Here is an 18246-nt window from a genome sequence, read left to right as displayed (position 1 = left end):
GTTTAACCAGGAAAATGCAGACAAACACAGTATTAACAGACTACCTGTGCTTCTGAATCGACTGGCATGGTTCTATATGAAATCAGTTCTCTTGTTGCTTCGTCTACATGTCACTCCGACACAAAACACAAGCTTTACATCTGCAACTTTTACAAACTACATTTTCAGAGCAGAAACTATTAAAAACATGTAAACATGAAATCTAACATGCTTTTTATGTTCCAGTAAATATTCAGCTTAACTGACTGCAGCGGATCTCAGTGCCATGTGACGTTTAGTAAACCCGTGTTCTTTTTTCTTTTCTTCATTTTACAAACGGGACAACTCACCACATGTTCGAGTCAATTTTACAACCTGAAGAGGAACACGAGTAGAGAACAGATTGTGAGCTTTATAATTAATCATTTTGAATACATGCGGATGTTGCATACGTTATTGGCCCTCACAGGACTGAAATAATCGCAATGTCACTGAGTTTTACTCTCGTCAACACTTAATAATGAGGCGTATGTGAGGACAAAGTGCTTTGAAAATAACTTTATTGTCCATAAGAAATAACAGTGAAAAGAACAGGACATATCACTGCTTGCATTCTGTTTCTCACTTCCATCTCTCGAAGTCTGCACTGCTGAAACGTCTGCAGGAATCAGCTCTATACATACCGTGTAGCTATGCATCTCTAAACGCCACATGGAGTATATGGATATAGATTTGTTGTAGAGGTAATAAATGTTCTAACATTTAATAGCAGGTATATTTGTAATAGTTGACAGTTACTCGTGCATTCTTTTGACAAACCCAAAAACTCTGCAGTGAGAACACAGCTTCCAAATAACCGAAAGAAAAAACATCATCAATTTGTCTTCTGCCACAATTTAAAATAGTCAAAAATAAATCCCACTTCCTTGAGTAACAGTAGACTGAAGCCAAGCTTCAGAATGCATCAGACCCACTTCCACACAGTCCTTCAGAATGATTAGGAGTTTTAAATAGCAACGGCCAGCTACCCTTATGTAGAGAAAATCAGCGGCTTTGGAACATACTCACAGTTTTATTAAAGAAAACCTACTCAAAACGTAAAAAACAAACAAATTAAAGCACTTATTTATATATGCACACTTGACAAGTTCAAGCCTTTTTGTTTTAAAATTTCATCTGTCCAATTCAAGCTTTCATCAGTGCCCCAGGAGCCCAGTGCCTGCAGAGAGGAACAGCATGATGAGGTCAAATCACAACCCAAACTCACCAAAATATAAAAAACTTGAATTTACCACAATATGAATAATCTACTTCCTGTGGTTGTGTTATCAAAACTCTAGCGTTTGGTCACTACTCAGAAAATGTTTGCCCTGAAAATAAGGTCAAATCATAAATGAGGATACACGATTATAAAGTGTGATTCATAACTCTATGTTAAAACAATTGCTTGGTCCCAGAAGCTCCAGATCGATGCCCACATGAAACTTGTTTTTTCAGCAAAGTGAATTTAGTCTCATTATTGGGGTAGGTCTCAGTTTTAATGCATTACAGTGGATAACTGAGATGTTAACTTCCTGCTGGGTGTAGTAATTAAACAAAAGGTTCAAAGAAATTGTTGAAAAAGTATGCTCACCTTTAAATCCCTCTTCAGGCATTCTCACTATGGAAGGAGATGAGACACCGATTTATCATAATGTAGCGTTTCTCAAAGTAAACACAATATAAAAGGAGGGGAAGATAAGAGCACTTACCCTGATACACATCGTCCATTGCAGCGTAGTCCGCTATTGGCTCATCGGCCTGTAAGGAAATAACGTTTCAATTCAAGGGGAAATGTCTGTAATCCCCATAGAAAGATTGAGAGTCCAGATGAAAGCTGCAGTGGTGAAATCTTCTCTGTCTAAGTACCTTTAGACAGACGATGCTTTCGGGGATGACGCCCAGACTACCCAGTGTGGCCGAGTCGTCTGTCAGACTCTTTCCATCAATGGAGAGGTTCTGGTCAAACGGCGCCACGGAGAAGGCGTGCATGATCTACAGGGTCACACGCACAGCAGTCAGCCTTTGTGAATACAGAATACTCACTCCCTGTAATCACATGACTTCCAATCACATCTAGTTTTAAAGGCTTCAGGCTTGTATCCAGAAATCCGGAGCGCTCACCTGGATTTTCAGCTCTTTCAGTGTCTGATTAGCTGAAACGATGAGAGCTTTCTCCCCTCGGAGCTTCCTGTGCCGGGTGCTTCTCCTGATTCCGCCGAGTTTGATCATGCTGGTGACCGGAGCTGCAGCCGCTGACGCTTCGCTGTCGTCGCTCAACTTTAGCCGCTTTGCACCATCTTCTGACTGGATGAGAGTAGTGTGATAGAGCTTGATATTAGCCACTGGGGCTGACAATGCTCTCTTGCGCATCTTTTCAAACATCCAAAACGTCAAGTAAGAAGTTTTAGATAACACCAAGAATGATCAAATATGCCGCTAAGCCGTATGTACTGGACCATTTATTAGTTCTACTGCTTTTACTGTTCATGGGCTGTTGATACTCCTCATCCCACTAGTGATACTAATACTCAGGCATACATCAGAAACAGAAGTATAACCAAAGGAAGAGAGCAAAATACAAGAGCTGCAGTCAAAGAGCATAATAATTATGATGTAAACAGAGGAAATTAAATAAAAGGAAAAAGGAGGCAACGCAAAATGTGATACTTTAGACTGACGGTTGAGGACGGCCTGAACACTGCTGAGTGCGTAGGTTTGGCCTTCTTTACATTACGACTATTTAGCTGCCTTACTTGGGATGGTTATTGTTAACAATACGAGTAATATTAGCGATACTGCTTATCAATTCAGTTCCTTCTCAATACTCATATTGGTTCTTTTTGATATTTTGTGAGAAAAAAAGACAACAAATGAAGAAACGAATCCCCATTGCTTTATAATTGTTGTATGTAAACAAATAGCTTATCTTGAGCATAAATACAAGAAGTTCCAAAATCCGTAAAATATATTTTCAGCGAAACAATTATCCAAGAGATAATCTTTCAGCTCTTCCACGAATCGCCACCATAACGTCGTGGAGGAGTTTGAGTGACTCAGTGATCCTGGGAGCTATGTCGTCCGGGGCATCCGCCCAAGGTAAGCAGGTCTTGTGAGAGAGCCCAAACTGAGAGCGGTTAAAAAAAGACTTTAGCTATCTCGCCCCCGGACCAGGGAAACCGGAGCCAGACCCAGGAGGGGAGCTCCCTGGCCAGCGTCTGGTGGGCCCTTGCCCATGGGGTGGCCTGGCTCAGCCCGAAAAAACTAAATGGAGCAGCACTCCGGGGACAAGTATCGGAGTTGTGTGCTATGTGAAAGAGCCAGGAGATGGATAGAGCAGCTAGATATAGTCGGGCTCAACTCCACACACAGCATTGGCTCTGGAACCATGCTCCTGGAGACGGGTTGAATTTCGGGGGCATCTCCAATAACTGGGGTTACGATAGCTTCAATGGGTAAATGGACTTACCTGGCTGAAGTCTGGGTCTTTCTCTCCATCCACCTTTGGAATTTCATCCTTCTCCTCCTCCGCCTCAGAACTGCTGGCATTCAGCTCCGGAGTCGCCTCTTTTATCATCTGTGCCGATGACAACAGGATGAATTATGTGGATCTCATTTCAGACATTGTGTATGAATAAAATAGTGTTTTTTTTCATACCCTCTGGTCTTCGATGACCTTTCGGATGTAGATGGTGGCTTGGGTGTACTCTCTGAGGTCCCTCTGCTGCTGGAATAGGAAGCTTTCTCTGCACTCCCAACAGATATCTGAGAAACACGAACACACCCATATGAAAGAAATCAAGGATTCTGAGAAGCCAAGGTCAAAACAACGCTCCTCCTTAAATATCAAACTACACAAGTATTACGACACATGGACATTTTGAACACTGTAAAACTATTGCGGTGAACCGTGTTCCCTAACTTGGGCCTCTTACCAGGCTGAGTAGTGTACTGTGTGGTTGGACCACTCAGTGTGGTCTCTTTGAAGCAGTGGATGGAGATTGGCTGGTCCACAATGAAGAGCCTGCTAATCACTTCCCATTCGCTGGGCCAGAGCAGAGCTACACTGTGCAGGACAAACAGCACAACATGAGACCACAGCAGCGTCCAATCAGCAAGCACACCTGTTCAGGTTGTCACGGTTTAAGTGATAAGCCGCTCCTCCAACTGGCTCAGCTTCTAAATTATAAGTATGAGTTGTAATGTCCAGCAACATTTACTTGCTGTTCCACTATTGATATACTGTTAGAAGCATAATTATCATGCAAATACAATTTAGGTGTAATTAAGTTTTAAATACAGAATATAAAAATGCAGAACTCACTGTTGTCCATCTCCGTTGATGAGCGAGTCGTAGGTGAACATGAACCCTCCGTGGGGACACAGCAGCAATGTATTGCCCACATTAGACACTGGAGAGGATTTAGTGGGCCTCCTTTAAAATCCACACAGATGAGAGAAAAATTAGCATTTGGAAGTTCAACATACAGAAAAAGTATTTTTGTAACCCTAAACTCCCTAAACCTAGGAAGATTCTAACAGAAAGCCCTGAAAGCAAACAACATCAGATTCAACATCAATAGGGACTGGAACATTTTAAAAAGGTCCCCTTTAATGACATTCATTTAAAGGGATATTCCGGGTGTTTTTAAGTGAGGTTGTATGAGGTTGAACTACTACAGTAGATGGAGTTTGGAATATGGGAGCAAATCAATGTACTGCTGTGGTTGGGGGCAGGAGATGAATGTGTTTAGACATCCCAAAGAAGGGCCCACATAAAATGGATATCCGCTTTATCTTACTGTCAGACAGCCCTTTCCGTCAGGGACAGAACAGTATAGAAAGGTTTCACCTATAGTTTAGTTACACCTTTGAAGTATTGCCTACACTTGTGTTTTGTGTTGCGACTTCTGTCTCTTGGTAAAACACTGACTGTGGATAAGAACCTCAACCAGCCCCACTTCAAATTTAAATCCCAACTAATGATACATCTGATATTGATGCAAAACTCGGAAATGTACTTACTCCTTTTGTTTCCTGAGAGCCCACGACATTCCTTTGACATTGTGACAACAGTAATATTATTTTGATCATTCCACTTGTCTCTTTAAACAAACATACCTGATGAATTTCCTCCACTCATCCACAAAAAACAGAGGGACTATGTAAAGTACGTCTGTGCCCTGGAGAGACAAACAGAGAAGACTAAGTTGTTTTAAATATGTAAATATATGTATATATAAATATAAACATATATAAATATAGATTTATACAATTTATTGATATATATATATGTATTTATAAGTATATATAAATATAGACATATATAAATATATATTTATACAATTTATTGATATATATTTATTTAAATATATATATTGTGGTTACATTCAGCCATGACTGGCAGACTATCTACCTGAGGCCACTTGTTGAGTGTCGGCCGGTTCTTCTCGTTGAAGAGGTTAATCAGTTGGTTCTTCTGGTCCGTGGCCATCATCTTACTCACAGCCTCATTGTCCTTTTCTTCCTGCTCTAATGTCTGCACACACAGGAAGGCAAAATGTTCTATCATTGTTTATTGAAACACCTTTACACTTGAAACTTTAATGCAAGCTGAGATATACTTTTGACAAAAAGCAATGCAGACATAGAGGTATAAATAAAAAGTGAAAGATTTAAGTGACAAACAAGTGTGGTGCCACACTGGATGGTGTGTCAACGTCTACATACCAGACACTGCAGACAGGAGTCTTGGTTTTGGGTGAATTCTGGGGCTTTGAAGAAATATTCCCTCAACTTGCTCCAAACTTCAGAGGATACCAGCTTTCGTTCGGTCTCCAAAATACTCAGTGCCCCTACAGCAGGAAGACACATACACATTTAAGGAGTTAAACATATTAAGAATAAAGTATGGGTGGTGTGTCATAAACTGCTTTTGTAACTTCATTCTAGATGCTGATGATGGGACAGTACCGTGACAGCAGACAATGTCTTCGTTGAACGTCTTCATCTCGTCCCCGTTGCCCTCTGAGAACTCTGAGCCAAACTCTACAACCAGACAATTCACCTGGGACATTAATGGTGCTATTGATAACACTCAGCCACTAGATGTCCCACTCTCCCTCCCCGGTTCCACTGCATTCACGCCACAACAAGTGGTCGCCAGTTCTGTCAAGGACGTTTGTGAGAGTGGGCCTCTTTACTTAAAGTACAGCTCTGTTGGTATAGCTGTTATGTAAAGCTATACAACATGCAAACATTGCTTCAGGGAATTAGACCATGTGTTACGTTAACTGTGGAACCATGGAATTCGTTAGACACATGCATGTTCTTTCCAAATGCACTGTAATAAGTTTGAGGTTCATTTAAGTTCTCATCTATCAAGTTTAAGAGAAGATTATATTTTTGGTTTATGACCAAATACCTGCTAAACGTATGACGCTCCTATCAATTTACGCTGTGCTCCTTCATTCAACAACTAGAATGACTGGAGACTTTAAATCATGTTAGCTTTACACTTAGCATTGTGTATGCAGTTTCCTATAAATCACATCAACTAGGTTTCCACTAAATGTATGCACATCAACATCATACTGATAAACATCAAGTTGAAATGACTGTGGTTCTAGAGGTCATTCCAGCATATGACAGAATACAAAAAGAAACTATGAATACAACCAGCCAGTCCTCCTACCTTTGCTGCTGTGTAGTCCCAGTCCATTGGTCTGGCCATTGCTGTGTTTGGTTTCGTGTTCGTCCTCCTCCAGCTGTTCTAAAGCCAACTGCCTCCAGCTACGCAGAGATGCTTTGCCCACCCAGTAGCCCTCACCACTGAGAGAGAGAGACATACAGTGAGAAATCCCCACGATTAAATTCAATAGTTATTCTGTGTGGCCCCTTGAGGACTTCAGTTCTCGCATATGCAGGAATCACTCTGGTTCCAAACGACCCACAGTCACACAGCCTACATCTGTGTGGAAAGGGACGACGGAAAGGGGGTGACGCTTTGGTGATGGGATATTTGTGTGCCCCAACCACAGGGAGATAATAAAAAAATCGCAGAATTTAGCAGCTAACCTAAACTGGCAGCAAATTAGGGAGACAACAAAGCAGTATGGCAGTAATGTGTAATCTGTGTGAAAGGGGCTATTGTATAAACCCCATCATATGGTGCATTCAGTGCTACAAGGTAATCAGTCGCAGTAGGGATGCTTTTTTCACATCGACATATGCAAATTTAGAATATTAGTGGGCCACATTCGTTTTAAAATGTGATTTTATCTTTCTTTATCTATCTTTTAAACTTGACTGGATTCGCAACACCACAAACCAAATACGCCAACTCATACCAAGTGTTTTTTACCTGAGCGTGCGCTTGACCAGGTTGGTCACTTCCTTGTAGTCTTCATTGAGCTGGTTCTTAAGCCGCAGCACTCTGCATCGCTGGCCAACGCACTCTCTACATAGAGAGGCGCCTGAACAAACACACATGGGTGGGATATGTTCAATGTTCATGTAACCCTTTTCTGTTGTTTGAGCAGAAAGTTTCACTCTGACTGCAAACTAGAGTGTTTCCTACATTTACTAAATGCTTCTGAGTCAATGATGATTTTTTGTTGTTTCATCAAGCTCAATAAACCTTTCAACTAACCACTTCAGTTAGCTATGGTTCTTTAAATAGTCCTCTCAGTATTACCACTTTTTTTTATTTTATTGAGCTATAGTGAACGGCCTGCACAGACAACCCATCGTTGACTGTGTAAATATACTCATATTCAAAATAAAATAATTTTTGAAATTGATTGTAGGATAGATTTTTAAAAGCTCATGATTTGAAAAGAGCGCAAACCCTCTGTTTGACTGACCGTCCATCCTTGGCCCTCCGCTGTAGCGCTCGTAGAGGAGCTGAGCAGCTTCAAGGGAAACCCTCTTGGCATCTGCCACCTTGTCTGGGTGCAGTTTGCCATGAGAACAAAGGAAGAGGGAGTTGTCGATCTCTTTTGTGGCAGTGGAGTCCTCGAGCCACTTCTTCAACCATTCCAGGGGAATAAACTCATACGGCTCGCCTGAGGAGGAAAGCAAAGAGACACATCAAACATTACGAGACATATGACCTGGGATTTTGATTCATTAAATCCACGCTCATTCTGTGACAAGGGTGGGACACCGGTGTAAAGTTCAACTACAACATCGAGCACCATGGTCTTTACTGTGATAAAGACACACACGTTTTGGTTTTAGCACACACACTGCTGCAGCTCAAACATATGTGGGGTCCACACAGAAGTTAATCCTCAACAGGTTCACTGTTTATTTCTGCTGAGACAAAATAGGCAAATCGTGCTGTGAGTCTTTGATACAGCACTGGTCCGCCACTGTTTATCCTACACATTTTCAAACTATTTCTTCATGTGGATTAAGATTTTTTAAAAGATGAAAAATATTTTAAGTGGTATAGTCCCATTTTGGCTGAGGTAAAAACAACTTTGGAAAACGAAACAGTATTTATATGAAATAAAACAAACATTTATACCCAAATATGCTGAGATCCTTGTTGCTCAGCAATACAGCTGACTCACAACTGAAAACAATATGGCTGTTGTTACCAGCTGAATGAATCACATTAGTTATCTCAAAATATGTTCCCTTACAGTCCCGGTAGAGTAATAAATGGTAGAATCATGTTTTGAGTGGAGTATCAATTTAAATTTTGGAACACTGTGATACAATACCATCATCACAAAACCCTCTAATAGTACTGTGATATAGGTTTCAGGTCACATCGCCCACTTCTATTCTATGATAACACATCTCTTTCTGTAAATCATCCCTCGGATGTCCATATACAGTATATTTAGTATGGAAATTGTATGGAATCAAACTACTGTATTGATCAACGCCCAACTTCTTTTTTTAAAACTCTGATAATGGAAACTGTTGATATAACTAAAAGTGCGTTCACACCAAAAGCGAAACAATTTTTTTGCGCGACTGAATCCCATGAAAAGTCAACGTCCAGACGCGTGTGGCCGACGCGTTTACAGCGGCGCGTTTTCAGCGGCGCAATTTTCGCCCTGAGTTGAAATATTTCAATTTTGAGGCGGTCGTCTCGGAACTCGGGCCAATCAGCTCTTGAGTTCCGCTCTGGTAGCGCTGGAAGCGGAAGTCTTTCAGACGTAACAGTAACTTCATCGGTGAAAGTGACCGAGCTGAGTGAGCTGATGTCATGAACCCAAACACGAGGGCGTTAGTGTGTGGGATGTCCACGACAAATATAAAGCAGAACTAGTGGTTAGTTATTCTGGTGGATGAAGGAAATGATAACGGTCTTTACCGAGACGAGACACAGAGATAAGCCCCGCCCCTCGCGCAGCGTCTCGACGCTCATGGCTTGAAAACAGCAAATGGTCGAGCGAGTAAACTCACGCGTTTTGGGCGACACGAAAAATAGTTTCGCTTTTGGTTTGAACGCAAAGTAACACCAAGACACAGTATTTGCTAAATGGTCCTGGTTCAGTAGGGTGTTTTACTTTAATAATTAATACAGATAGGGGCGTTGTTGTACAGGTTAAGCAATATCCCCCCATCACTTTAACTGTCCATTAATTATACTGTCTGAACTGAAGTCACAACAAACATGTACACTTGCATTAGTGCATTTGTTAAGTGGACTGTGGGTGATCAGGGAATGTTTTTACCGACCGTCTCTTGCGGGTAAAAGCTCGTAGAGCTCCTTCACCTCCTCATGCTTGGCTTTGCCCTTATCCACGCTCTGTTTTCTCATGTCAGCCATCTCTTTGCACCACTCCTCAAATTTGTGGTTGTCTTGGTCCACCAACCTCTGAAGGAAGGCTGGGAGCCAGGACAGAGTTACAAGAAACCATCAGACAAGGCAATTTGACTGTATTTTTACATCATAACATGTTCGAGACGTGCCTGAATGCCTTGACGCAAACCAGAAATGGCCACTGCTTCCTTTTCTAGCTGCCATCTTTGTTTGCATCGAGGATTAAAGGACACATGAAACAAAAACCTTAGTTTTAAATTGATTTCTCACCTGGCACCTCGACATTGGTACAGGAGGGCTCTGTATTCTCCTCTTCCTGGATCTTATACACCAACATGTAGGCATTTCGGGAGCAGTGGTAGCCTTTACTGCACTTTGGCTTTCTTGTCTGGGACTTCACTGTCTCAGCTAGAGACCATAAACACCAAGAAAAAGAGCAATAACTTTGAGAAAGACGCTACATATACAGACATGAACCTCAACTCGGTAAATGGTAAGACTCAATTCATTTTCAATAAATCTTGGACTTCTGTTAAACATTTCACGTGGTTTACAATATGTTTTTTTAAAGTAAAATAAAATTGTTGTCCATAAAAATAATACTGAACAAGACTGCTAGAACATGACACTACATGAGGTAGCTAAGATAACAAGAAGGTGGAACTATCCAGTGTCCATTCAGCACCACTCACCAATGTCCTCCTCAGTGCCAAGCTGCAGCTTCTTGCCTTCCATCTTCTCAATCTCCTCATCATTGAACTTGTACCAGTCGCCTGTACGAGCGTCCTTCACATGGGCGATGTAGTGGCCTGAATAGGCACTGATGCCCCGATGGATCAGCACCGCACTCAGTTCATAAACACACTTCTGGTCTGGAAGAACAGTCCGTCCAAAGACGCACAAATATCAACCCAATTACTTTTTTACGAGTCATCAAAAATCAATGTCTGATGTTTCTTGGGGATAAGAAGCGGTAGATTTCGAGCAAGCGATGTATTGCCAAGAAAATAGGAATATATATTTATCAGGCAGAGAACTTGTTGCGATAGCAATCCATCACCCACATGGAGATGCCTACTTTGACGCTGAGGACTGTCAAAAAATGTCCTTCGTGCTTTCTGTATACAAAAGATGTAGTCTTATTTCTTTAAATTAAAAAAGACATATAAGGGGTATTGTATACATGTTGTTTCTTCTGTACACATGTAAGCATGTATTGATGGTTAAGGGAACATGCAGAATGTGTGTGAGTGTGTGTCACAGAGATTCATACTGCTAATACCTTGTGTTCCTTCCAAGAAAGGCCCCATGTCCAGCTGCTCTGGAAAACTGATAAAGGTGTTGAGCTTCTTCTTGTGGCCTGTTAGCCTGGGGAAGACAAGATGATTCAATAAACCCTTCTCATACCACGAGAGAGTATGTTATGGCTCTGTAATCTCCTCAATGAGGGATTTATAAAGTACTTCTTATTCTGTACTACAATGGCGGACCTATCAAAGACGAAGCGCATGAGCTGCAGGTTGAGGGTTGGAGGAATGCTGTGCAGTCGGATCCTGCGAGTGGCGCTCTGTTTCGTCTGACAGCTTTCACAGAAGTAGCGGTTATCCTCATCCAACTTCTCTTCCTAAAAAACCACAACAACGGTTAACCAGTGTGAAACAACAAATACACACACATATATCAGAGCTCATGACGTATAAATTGATTTACTGTTCCTCACAATCGCTGGGTTTCAGCGACAGACAAAATATTGTTCATCCTACAAAGGTCAGTTTGTCATGTAGCACAGATTGGATATTTGTTGAAGCAGCTCAGGAAGAAACTAGGTGTGTCTGTTCGGATGCAGCTGGTCTACCCGCTAATGAATACAACACAGCAGAATAGCTGACCCATACAGACGACATGGCGTGGAGACCTGACTGTAGGAAGGGAAAGCTACCTTCAGGAATTCTGTGACACACTCGGTGAGGTTCTTGTTGCCCTGGATGTTCAGCTCCAGCTCGTAGAATCGGGACGGCAGTGCAGATGATCGTCCACACTCGTTACAGCTGAAAGACAGTCAAACAAAGATAACCGATTTCATCACAGCATAGAAAACAGATTGTTTATTAAGGGCTAAAATTATTTTGCACATGGAGTAAATTTTGGAATAATGATTCATTTTCAAGTGTAATTTGAATATGAATGATTCAAATTCAATGTGGTCGGAGTCCTGAACTTCCACTTTGTATCTGGCTTAATACTTAGCATCACTCCAACTTTAAATATAGCTGTATGCCTGCATGCGTTTGGTCCCTATCCAAATGAATAAAAACATAACATTTGTTAATCTTCCATCACACTAGCTTACGCTGTTAATATAACAAAAAGGCTTCTATTGGTAAATAAATGGCTGTTATGCTGTTACCATCTTAAAGTGGGCCGCTGCTTCAACGTTGTCATGTGAGACGGAGCATTTCGACTTTGGACCATCGGTAAACACCGACTTTTATTTACCCCCAATTTCTGTAAATTGGACTAGTCCACACGGGTCTCTCAGACTCTGGATCAAGAGGACCCAGCTAGTATATTGTTTTTCAAAAGACTGAGTCTCAGTGCAACATTGGTTTGATCTCCACTTCTAGAAAATCCACTTCAGAAATATCACAATACTTCAGACCAAATGCCAATATTGGAAAAATATACTTAAAGAGACATATTCTAAAAAGAGTTATATAAAAACAAGTTTTTTTTAAAGCGACGTATGAGAAAAATATTGTGTTTTTTGGACATTAAAGCATGTAAACATATATTTGTATAAACCTGAAATACAAGTATGAACCTGAAAATGTGCATTATATGTCCCCTTTAATGAGCCGTAAACCTAAGTGAGACTTGCATAGACCCATATCTTCCTCAACACCCTGTAAATATGTAGAATGAGTTGGACTGAACTGAAACCATAAAGCACTGACGCTAATCACCTCTCATGGCCGGTATATGGAATTTAAAGACGGGATGGAAGTCTCGTCGCCTCTGCTGAAGACAAAAGTACAAGTCCCTTCCAATATGTACAGTCTCCTTCAGGACTGCCGGTCTGCCACGTGGGCATCACAGAAGAAACGCATTTGTGTTTGAGTGGTGTGGTCTGTCATCCTTAACTAACTGGGACAAACCTAACCTCCCTCCTCCCTGTTTGGAAAGCATCTGCTCTCTTGAACGATCAGCTGTATACTCTACAAACCTGAGAAAGGAACACCTCAGTACGTGTCTCAGTAAGGGAGACACGTGTACTTGCACGGTTTTGTATTTAGAGTAACTTTTGCCCCTCTAATACACTTAAACCTTCCTAGAAATGTCTTTCTGGACCGTCTGTCTACATCTGCGTTGTGGTCCTCAACAAACAGCGACACAAAGCTCATATTCCTAGTGACCTGTCTGAGGTTGCGCTTGTATGATTGATGACCATAAAAAGACCTAAATCACCTCCGACTTGGAACACATCTGGGAACAACGAGAATTTTAAAAATCCTTGAGAGAGAAGAGTAGCATGTCTGTATGAGCAACAAGGAAAGTTCTCCATCCCTCCCTTCATTCAGAAAAGTGATCAAAAGTCATCTCACTTTGGCCTCTGATTGCAATAGAACACAGTTAACGAAATATAAGTAGGGACATTTTGAGGAGTTCTGATGTCCCAACTTTATCATGACAGTTTTTCCACGAAAGCTAAAACTTAAAACTGTGTCAGGTTTAGTACTGAGTCTTACACAGTGACGTAGGAGAACTGTCCACAGAACTGCCGCTGGATGACATTCTGCAGGTTGGGGTTCTTCTGCTTGGACAGTGTGTCCTCCAATAGAGACAAGAAGAGCTTTGAAAACTCCTGAGCATCCTAAAAAAAAAGGTTTTCATTTATTTAATTTATATAGCCCAATATCACAAACTACATATTTGCCTGAGAGGGCTTTACATTCTGTTCAGTATACAACAGCCTATACTTGAACCCTCGTAGTGGATAACGGAACCCCATCTAACCCCAAAACATTTATTGCAATTTACAGTTTAAATTCAATGCAGTGTAACAACATCAAAAACCTATCATCTAATAAACATGCTGTCACTCCCATTCTTTGTGTGGATTCCGCTGTCTGATCCTTAAACTAATAGTCATCATCATCTACTGTAGTTGATCACCTGAAAATCAGATGTTTGAAAGTTGATCCAATTTCAAGACATCCCTTTGGGCTCTGGTAACTTCTGATGAGTGGTATGTTTTAGGTGTTAATGTGATATAATACACAGTTCTAAAGTAGGAGACGTAAGAGAGAAAATTCGGAACACAATTTTTATGAGGAAAAAAACGTGAAAAGTAAACAATCATCTTTCAACGATGATTGTCAATGAAAGTTACTATAATTTGCCTGGTTTGTTGTAGTGATTTACCTGCTGCTGTCCTGTGTCCAGGCCCAGTGCTTTGACCAGCCCTGTAGGGTCAATGTATTTTCTGTTGCTGTTCTGCAGGAGTGCAAACAGATACTGCAGGTGCTCACAGATGGACTGAGGCTCGTACTCTGAAAGAGAAGGAGATGTCTGTCTGAGAATGAAATGATTTAAAAGTCAAACATATGAGTTTGAAATGTCCCACTAGCCACAATTATACTCAAACATGAGCCATTATATAGGTGCGCTGTCAAATAATGTTTAATAACAATATTTGAGGAAACACTCTGGATTGCCAATTCCCTTGTGCAAACAAAATAATCAAACCAACATCATGGATATCTTGATGTTGAGTTCACATTACTTGTAATACTTTCAGCAAGACAGCTGTTATTGCTCAGTTCGTTTGCCTGTCTGGAAGCAAATTTTATATAAATGGGTTACAATGAGTTTCCTTAGTACAGAACATACTAATATAGTCAAATAATTGAATTAACATTAAATTGTTAGAGTGATGTTACTCAATTATAGCTGGGTTTAGGCCCAACATGTTCAATATTGCATTAACCTGACTTGTTATCTTATGCATGTCAGGATAAGATAAATCATCATTCTGGTCAAATGATTTGATCTGCATTTGGTTTGTTGAGATAAGTGATGTCAACAACAGTATTGAATTTGTGTAGATAATTTGCACTCAGAATTGCTGAGCACAGGGTCAGAAAGCTTGAATGTGACCGATTAAGACATTAAAACCCAAAGATAACAGTGAAAGGTGGCAATACATGCACTTCTTAAAGTATGTACAAAAAAAGAAGGTGAAAATAGTAGCTAAAACATGCGGATCCCCAGTATTTAGTTTCTAGTTATACCAGACTCAGTATTGTGTTCCTCTGCTCGGGAATTGTGGCACTGATAGAGGCTCCTACGCAGCTCCAGGTTGTGGAACCACACTTGCAGGAATGTGTTGACGTAACATGTTGCACCCAGGTTGGTCAAGCCAACAAATGTGTTCTGAAAGGGGGCAGAGACAGAGGGAGGCAGAGACAGAGAGAGGATAAACTGTCTCTTCAGATATTCTTCCATCTCTGGCACTTTTGATTACTTCCCAGGACTTCAGCAGTCAACCAACAACAGATGTGTGATCTAAGAAAAAAAGGCAGGCGAAGAAATAATATGCAATATGTGTGGCAGATTTAAAAAAAATACCTTGTCACGACGCTCTGAATTTGGGTCATCAATATTGTGGAAAGCATTTTCATCAATATCCCCAAGCCAAGCCTGTTCACCAATACCCACAAGACAGTTGGGATTTCCTTTGCAGTTCCTCCTGCAAAATCAAGTCATAATTATTAACCTTCATGTTCCAATAACCGCTTTAGAAGAATGAAACTGCATCTATTTTTTAAAAGGTCATGTCAAACTACTTCATGCAGATGGTTATGTCCTGCATGCAAAGTTGCATACCCTTTTACAGTTAGTAGCCACAGAGCAGTTTACTTTAGTAATATTTAAACTGTATGAATTGGTGATAACTGGGATGCCTCCTGTCTGACATCATGTACATTAACGCTAGTTATTTTTGCAGTATTTCGAATTGAAGAGTGCAGTGAATCTTCATGACCTTTCAGACAAAATATATTAGCTACCCTGCATGCTAGGAAGGTTTGTCCACAAGAAAGCAAACAAATCAGACTTCTGATGTAAATGTGCATTGTTCTGTAGAGGTGGCCATTAAGTTATCAACTTTAAAATCGAATCAAACATCTGTTACTGGTATTATTTACAAGAAGCACACCAAGGACTCGTTGTTCAAACATATTTTTAGATGTCGAAACGTTACCTGCAGGTTCCTCTCTTGCAGGCCGGAAGATTGACGCGATATGCTATCTCGACATGCTCCAGCCTTATTTCTTCTGGTTTCACCATTTCCACCCAACGCCAAGCCGCTTTCTCCAGCTGTAAGCGGGGCGCCATAGTCCTACGACGTAATGTTAACCACAAAGTCAGGTATAAGAGGCAAAAACAATAACAATGCTGTGGTCTAAGCTTCGCCAAACTGTTTCCAATAATGCTAACATAGCCGGCTAAGAGAGGCTAAGTAAGTTCCTACATGTCACAGCTTGGATCTTACGAAGTTAGCTTTGTAGCGCTGCCTAACCTAGCAGCTAATATTAGCTCACTCGTTCCCTCACTACCCTATTGAACGTAAAGGGTGAGCATACCACCCCACACATTGCAATAATAAACAGAGCACTGGAATAGCAAAGAAACACGACAAACTATGTCCAGGATAACGCCAGGAGTAAGGACTACCCTCCTGCTAATGTTAGCTAGCTAGCTAAAACATAGCTAGCCCGACCGGCAGTTAGCAAGTCATTTCCCCTGGATTTTCAATTCAACGCTACCTGGCCCTCACGTAACGAGTTTATTGTGTTAAGTTCAAATAGTATCGAACCTTTCATGCGTGCAGCTGCTTCAACAAAAATATTTAATGTATTTTCACATTTTATTCACGATTTATTTTAGATTTAGCGCCCTTGCGTCAATTTATAAATAAATTATTTCTCCGCTCAAAATCAACACTACGTCAACAAGTGACGTAGCCGACGTCTCTTTGTTGTGACTGGAGGAAGGAACCGTCAGATACATGCGGAGCCTTCAGCGGCCGCTTTCCTGTCCGAATTATCAATGGTGGCACTTCAGCGCTTTGCTTGCGGCTGTCTCACGAATAATACAGTTTATTGTGTCAATACTGTGTGTATTTTAATTTACTTTCAATATGAAAAGTGTGTTTCAGTTCTGTTGTCTTATTATGTGAATACTGCCTTGGTCCTTTGTATTGAGGACCAAATCTGAATAAATTGGAATGAAAAAGAAATATTTATATAAATTGCAATATATAACAATTCATTTATGCTAAAAAAAGAGAGTCTGAGTTGATATTAGACCATTTGCTTGAAGTATAACTGTATTTGATGTGGTGCAGTTATCCATAGCATTTTCAAATGTGCAATGTCTTTGTAAATAGTTATACAACGTTTTTAATTCTAAAGGTGGCCAAAGTATGTTAGTATGAGTCATAATAAAAGTTGAAGAGTCAAAGCACATGTGAGACTCTTTTCAATCTGTTGGTTATCTATGTTGTTAAATGTTAGTGACTCAATGCAATGATGTAACAAATCATATTTAGCCTAAGTTTAACTCAAGTAATCTGCTGCTAAGCAGTGGTGATATATGAGCACATTGAAATCTAACATTTCCTCGGGTTCTTTCTTGATTGATTCTTTCTTTCAAAGGTGTATTAATACATTTTGCTTTTAGTATCAAAAAGGATTTTGCCAGCCATGTTATCACAATGTTTCCAATATTGACTTTGTTTGCAAGAGCAAACTCTTGTAGCTGAATATCTTTTGTGCATGCCCTCTGGTCTGCTTTATATGTTGTCTGTATACATTACTCTAATTATGACAACTAATGATGCAGTTATATGCCCTACTGGGCATCTTTGCATTAGCTGCTGTTGTTATCTGTTTAGCTTTGCCATCAATCATTGAAGAACACGTCTCGTGCTGCAGCATTGCACATCTCCAGGCTGTGCAGACTGCTGAAGTGAAGGTGATCAAATGAAATGTTTGAACAGTTAAAACTCACATCACAATATATGGCATACATAAGTTGTACCGATAGCTGCGACAATATTTAGGGGATGTATCATAATAGCAAGTATGCTGACTGTTTGTGTAGAAGTGGCTGCTGATTTTTCCTTATTCAGCATATGAGTTTCGGCAGTGTCAATTTAAAATATGTTGACAAGAATTGAGTAAACACAAGGCCCAGTTATGATGGGCAGTTTAGATATAACAATTATGAATTGCAATAGTTAGTTATTGATTGATTTAAAAAACTTGGTGAGTGCATGATTTCAAAAACAAGTAAGGAATACTAACATTTGGAAATACAAGCAATGATATAAAGCTAATAGGAAAAGGTCAATAGATAGTCAAGTAACTTGTATTGAC

General features: G+C 40.5%; 1 protein-coding gene across 4 annotated transcripts; it reads right to left on the bottom strand.

The window, feature by feature from the left end:
- Window positions 1-522: 522 nt before the first annotated feature.
- On the bottom strand, window positions 523-16835 carry usp48 (ubiquitin specific peptidase 48). 4 transcript variants are annotated; one of them, XM_056437539.1, is made up of 28 exons: window positions 16683-16809; window positions 16068-16205; window positions 15434-15554; window positions 15097-15238; window positions 14228-14355; window positions 13552-13676; window positions 11745-11853; window positions 11296-11429; window positions 11088-11173; window positions 10498-10677; window positions 10076-10213; window positions 9721-9870; window positions 7884-8084; window positions 7382-7493; window positions 6713-6849; window positions 5992-6066; window positions 5749-5873; window positions 5435-5557; window positions 5140-5201; window positions 4343-4453; window positions 3954-4084; window positions 3677-3783; window positions 3488-3595; window positions 2143-2325; window positions 1888-2013; window positions 1731-1779; window positions 1613-1639; window positions 523-1198 (listed from the first exon to the last, which is right to left on the bottom strand). In XM_056437539.1, exons 2-28 carry the CDS (start codon window positions 16199-16201, stop codon window positions 1176-1178), a joined length of 3147 nt encoding a protein of 1048 aa, XP_056293514.1. In that variant the 5' UTR covers window positions 16202-16205; window positions 16683-16809; the 3' UTR covers window positions 523-1175. The 4 variants fall into 4 exon arrangements, with proteins under 4 accessions (XP_056293514.1, XP_056293515.1, XP_056293516.1 ...); XM_056437540.1 differs by lacking the exon at window positions 16683-16809 and having other exon boundaries at window positions 16068-16561; XM_056437541.1 differs by lacking the exons at window positions 523-1198; window positions 1613-1639; window positions 1731-1779; ... (2 more) ...; window positions 3488-3595; window positions 3677-3783 and having other exon boundaries at window positions 3960-4079; window positions 16683-16820.
- Between the last annotated feature and the right edge of the window lie 1411 nt (window positions 16836-18246).

The sequence above is a fragment of the Pseudoliparis swirei genome, chromosome 18 (genome assembly GCF_029220125.1).
Source record: "Pseudoliparis swirei isolate HS2019 ecotype Mariana Trench chromosome 18, NWPU_hadal_v1, whole genome shotgun sequence".
In the NCBI taxonomy this organism is placed as follows: domain Eukaryota; kingdom Metazoa; phylum Chordata; class Actinopteri; order Perciformes; family Liparidae; genus Pseudoliparis; species Pseudoliparis swirei.
This window is presented reverse-complemented; position numbering and strand designations above follow the sequence as displayed.

Bases quoted from the DNA above. Each gene is read 5' to 3' on its own strand.
- usp48 (XM_056437539.1), bottom strand. From the start codon at position 16,201: ATGGCGCCCCGCTTACAGCTGGAGAAAGCGGCTTGGCGTTGGGTGGAA. The intron at 7,494-7,883 runs GTCAGTCAAACA...GTGTTTGTTCAG, and splicing joins CGGAGGGCCAAGGATGGACG to GCGCCTCTCTATGTAGAGAG. The intron at 4,085-4,342 runs GTGAGTTCTGCA...TGTCCTGCACAG, and splicing joins ATCAACGGAGATGGACAACA to TGTAGCTCTGCTCTGGCCCA.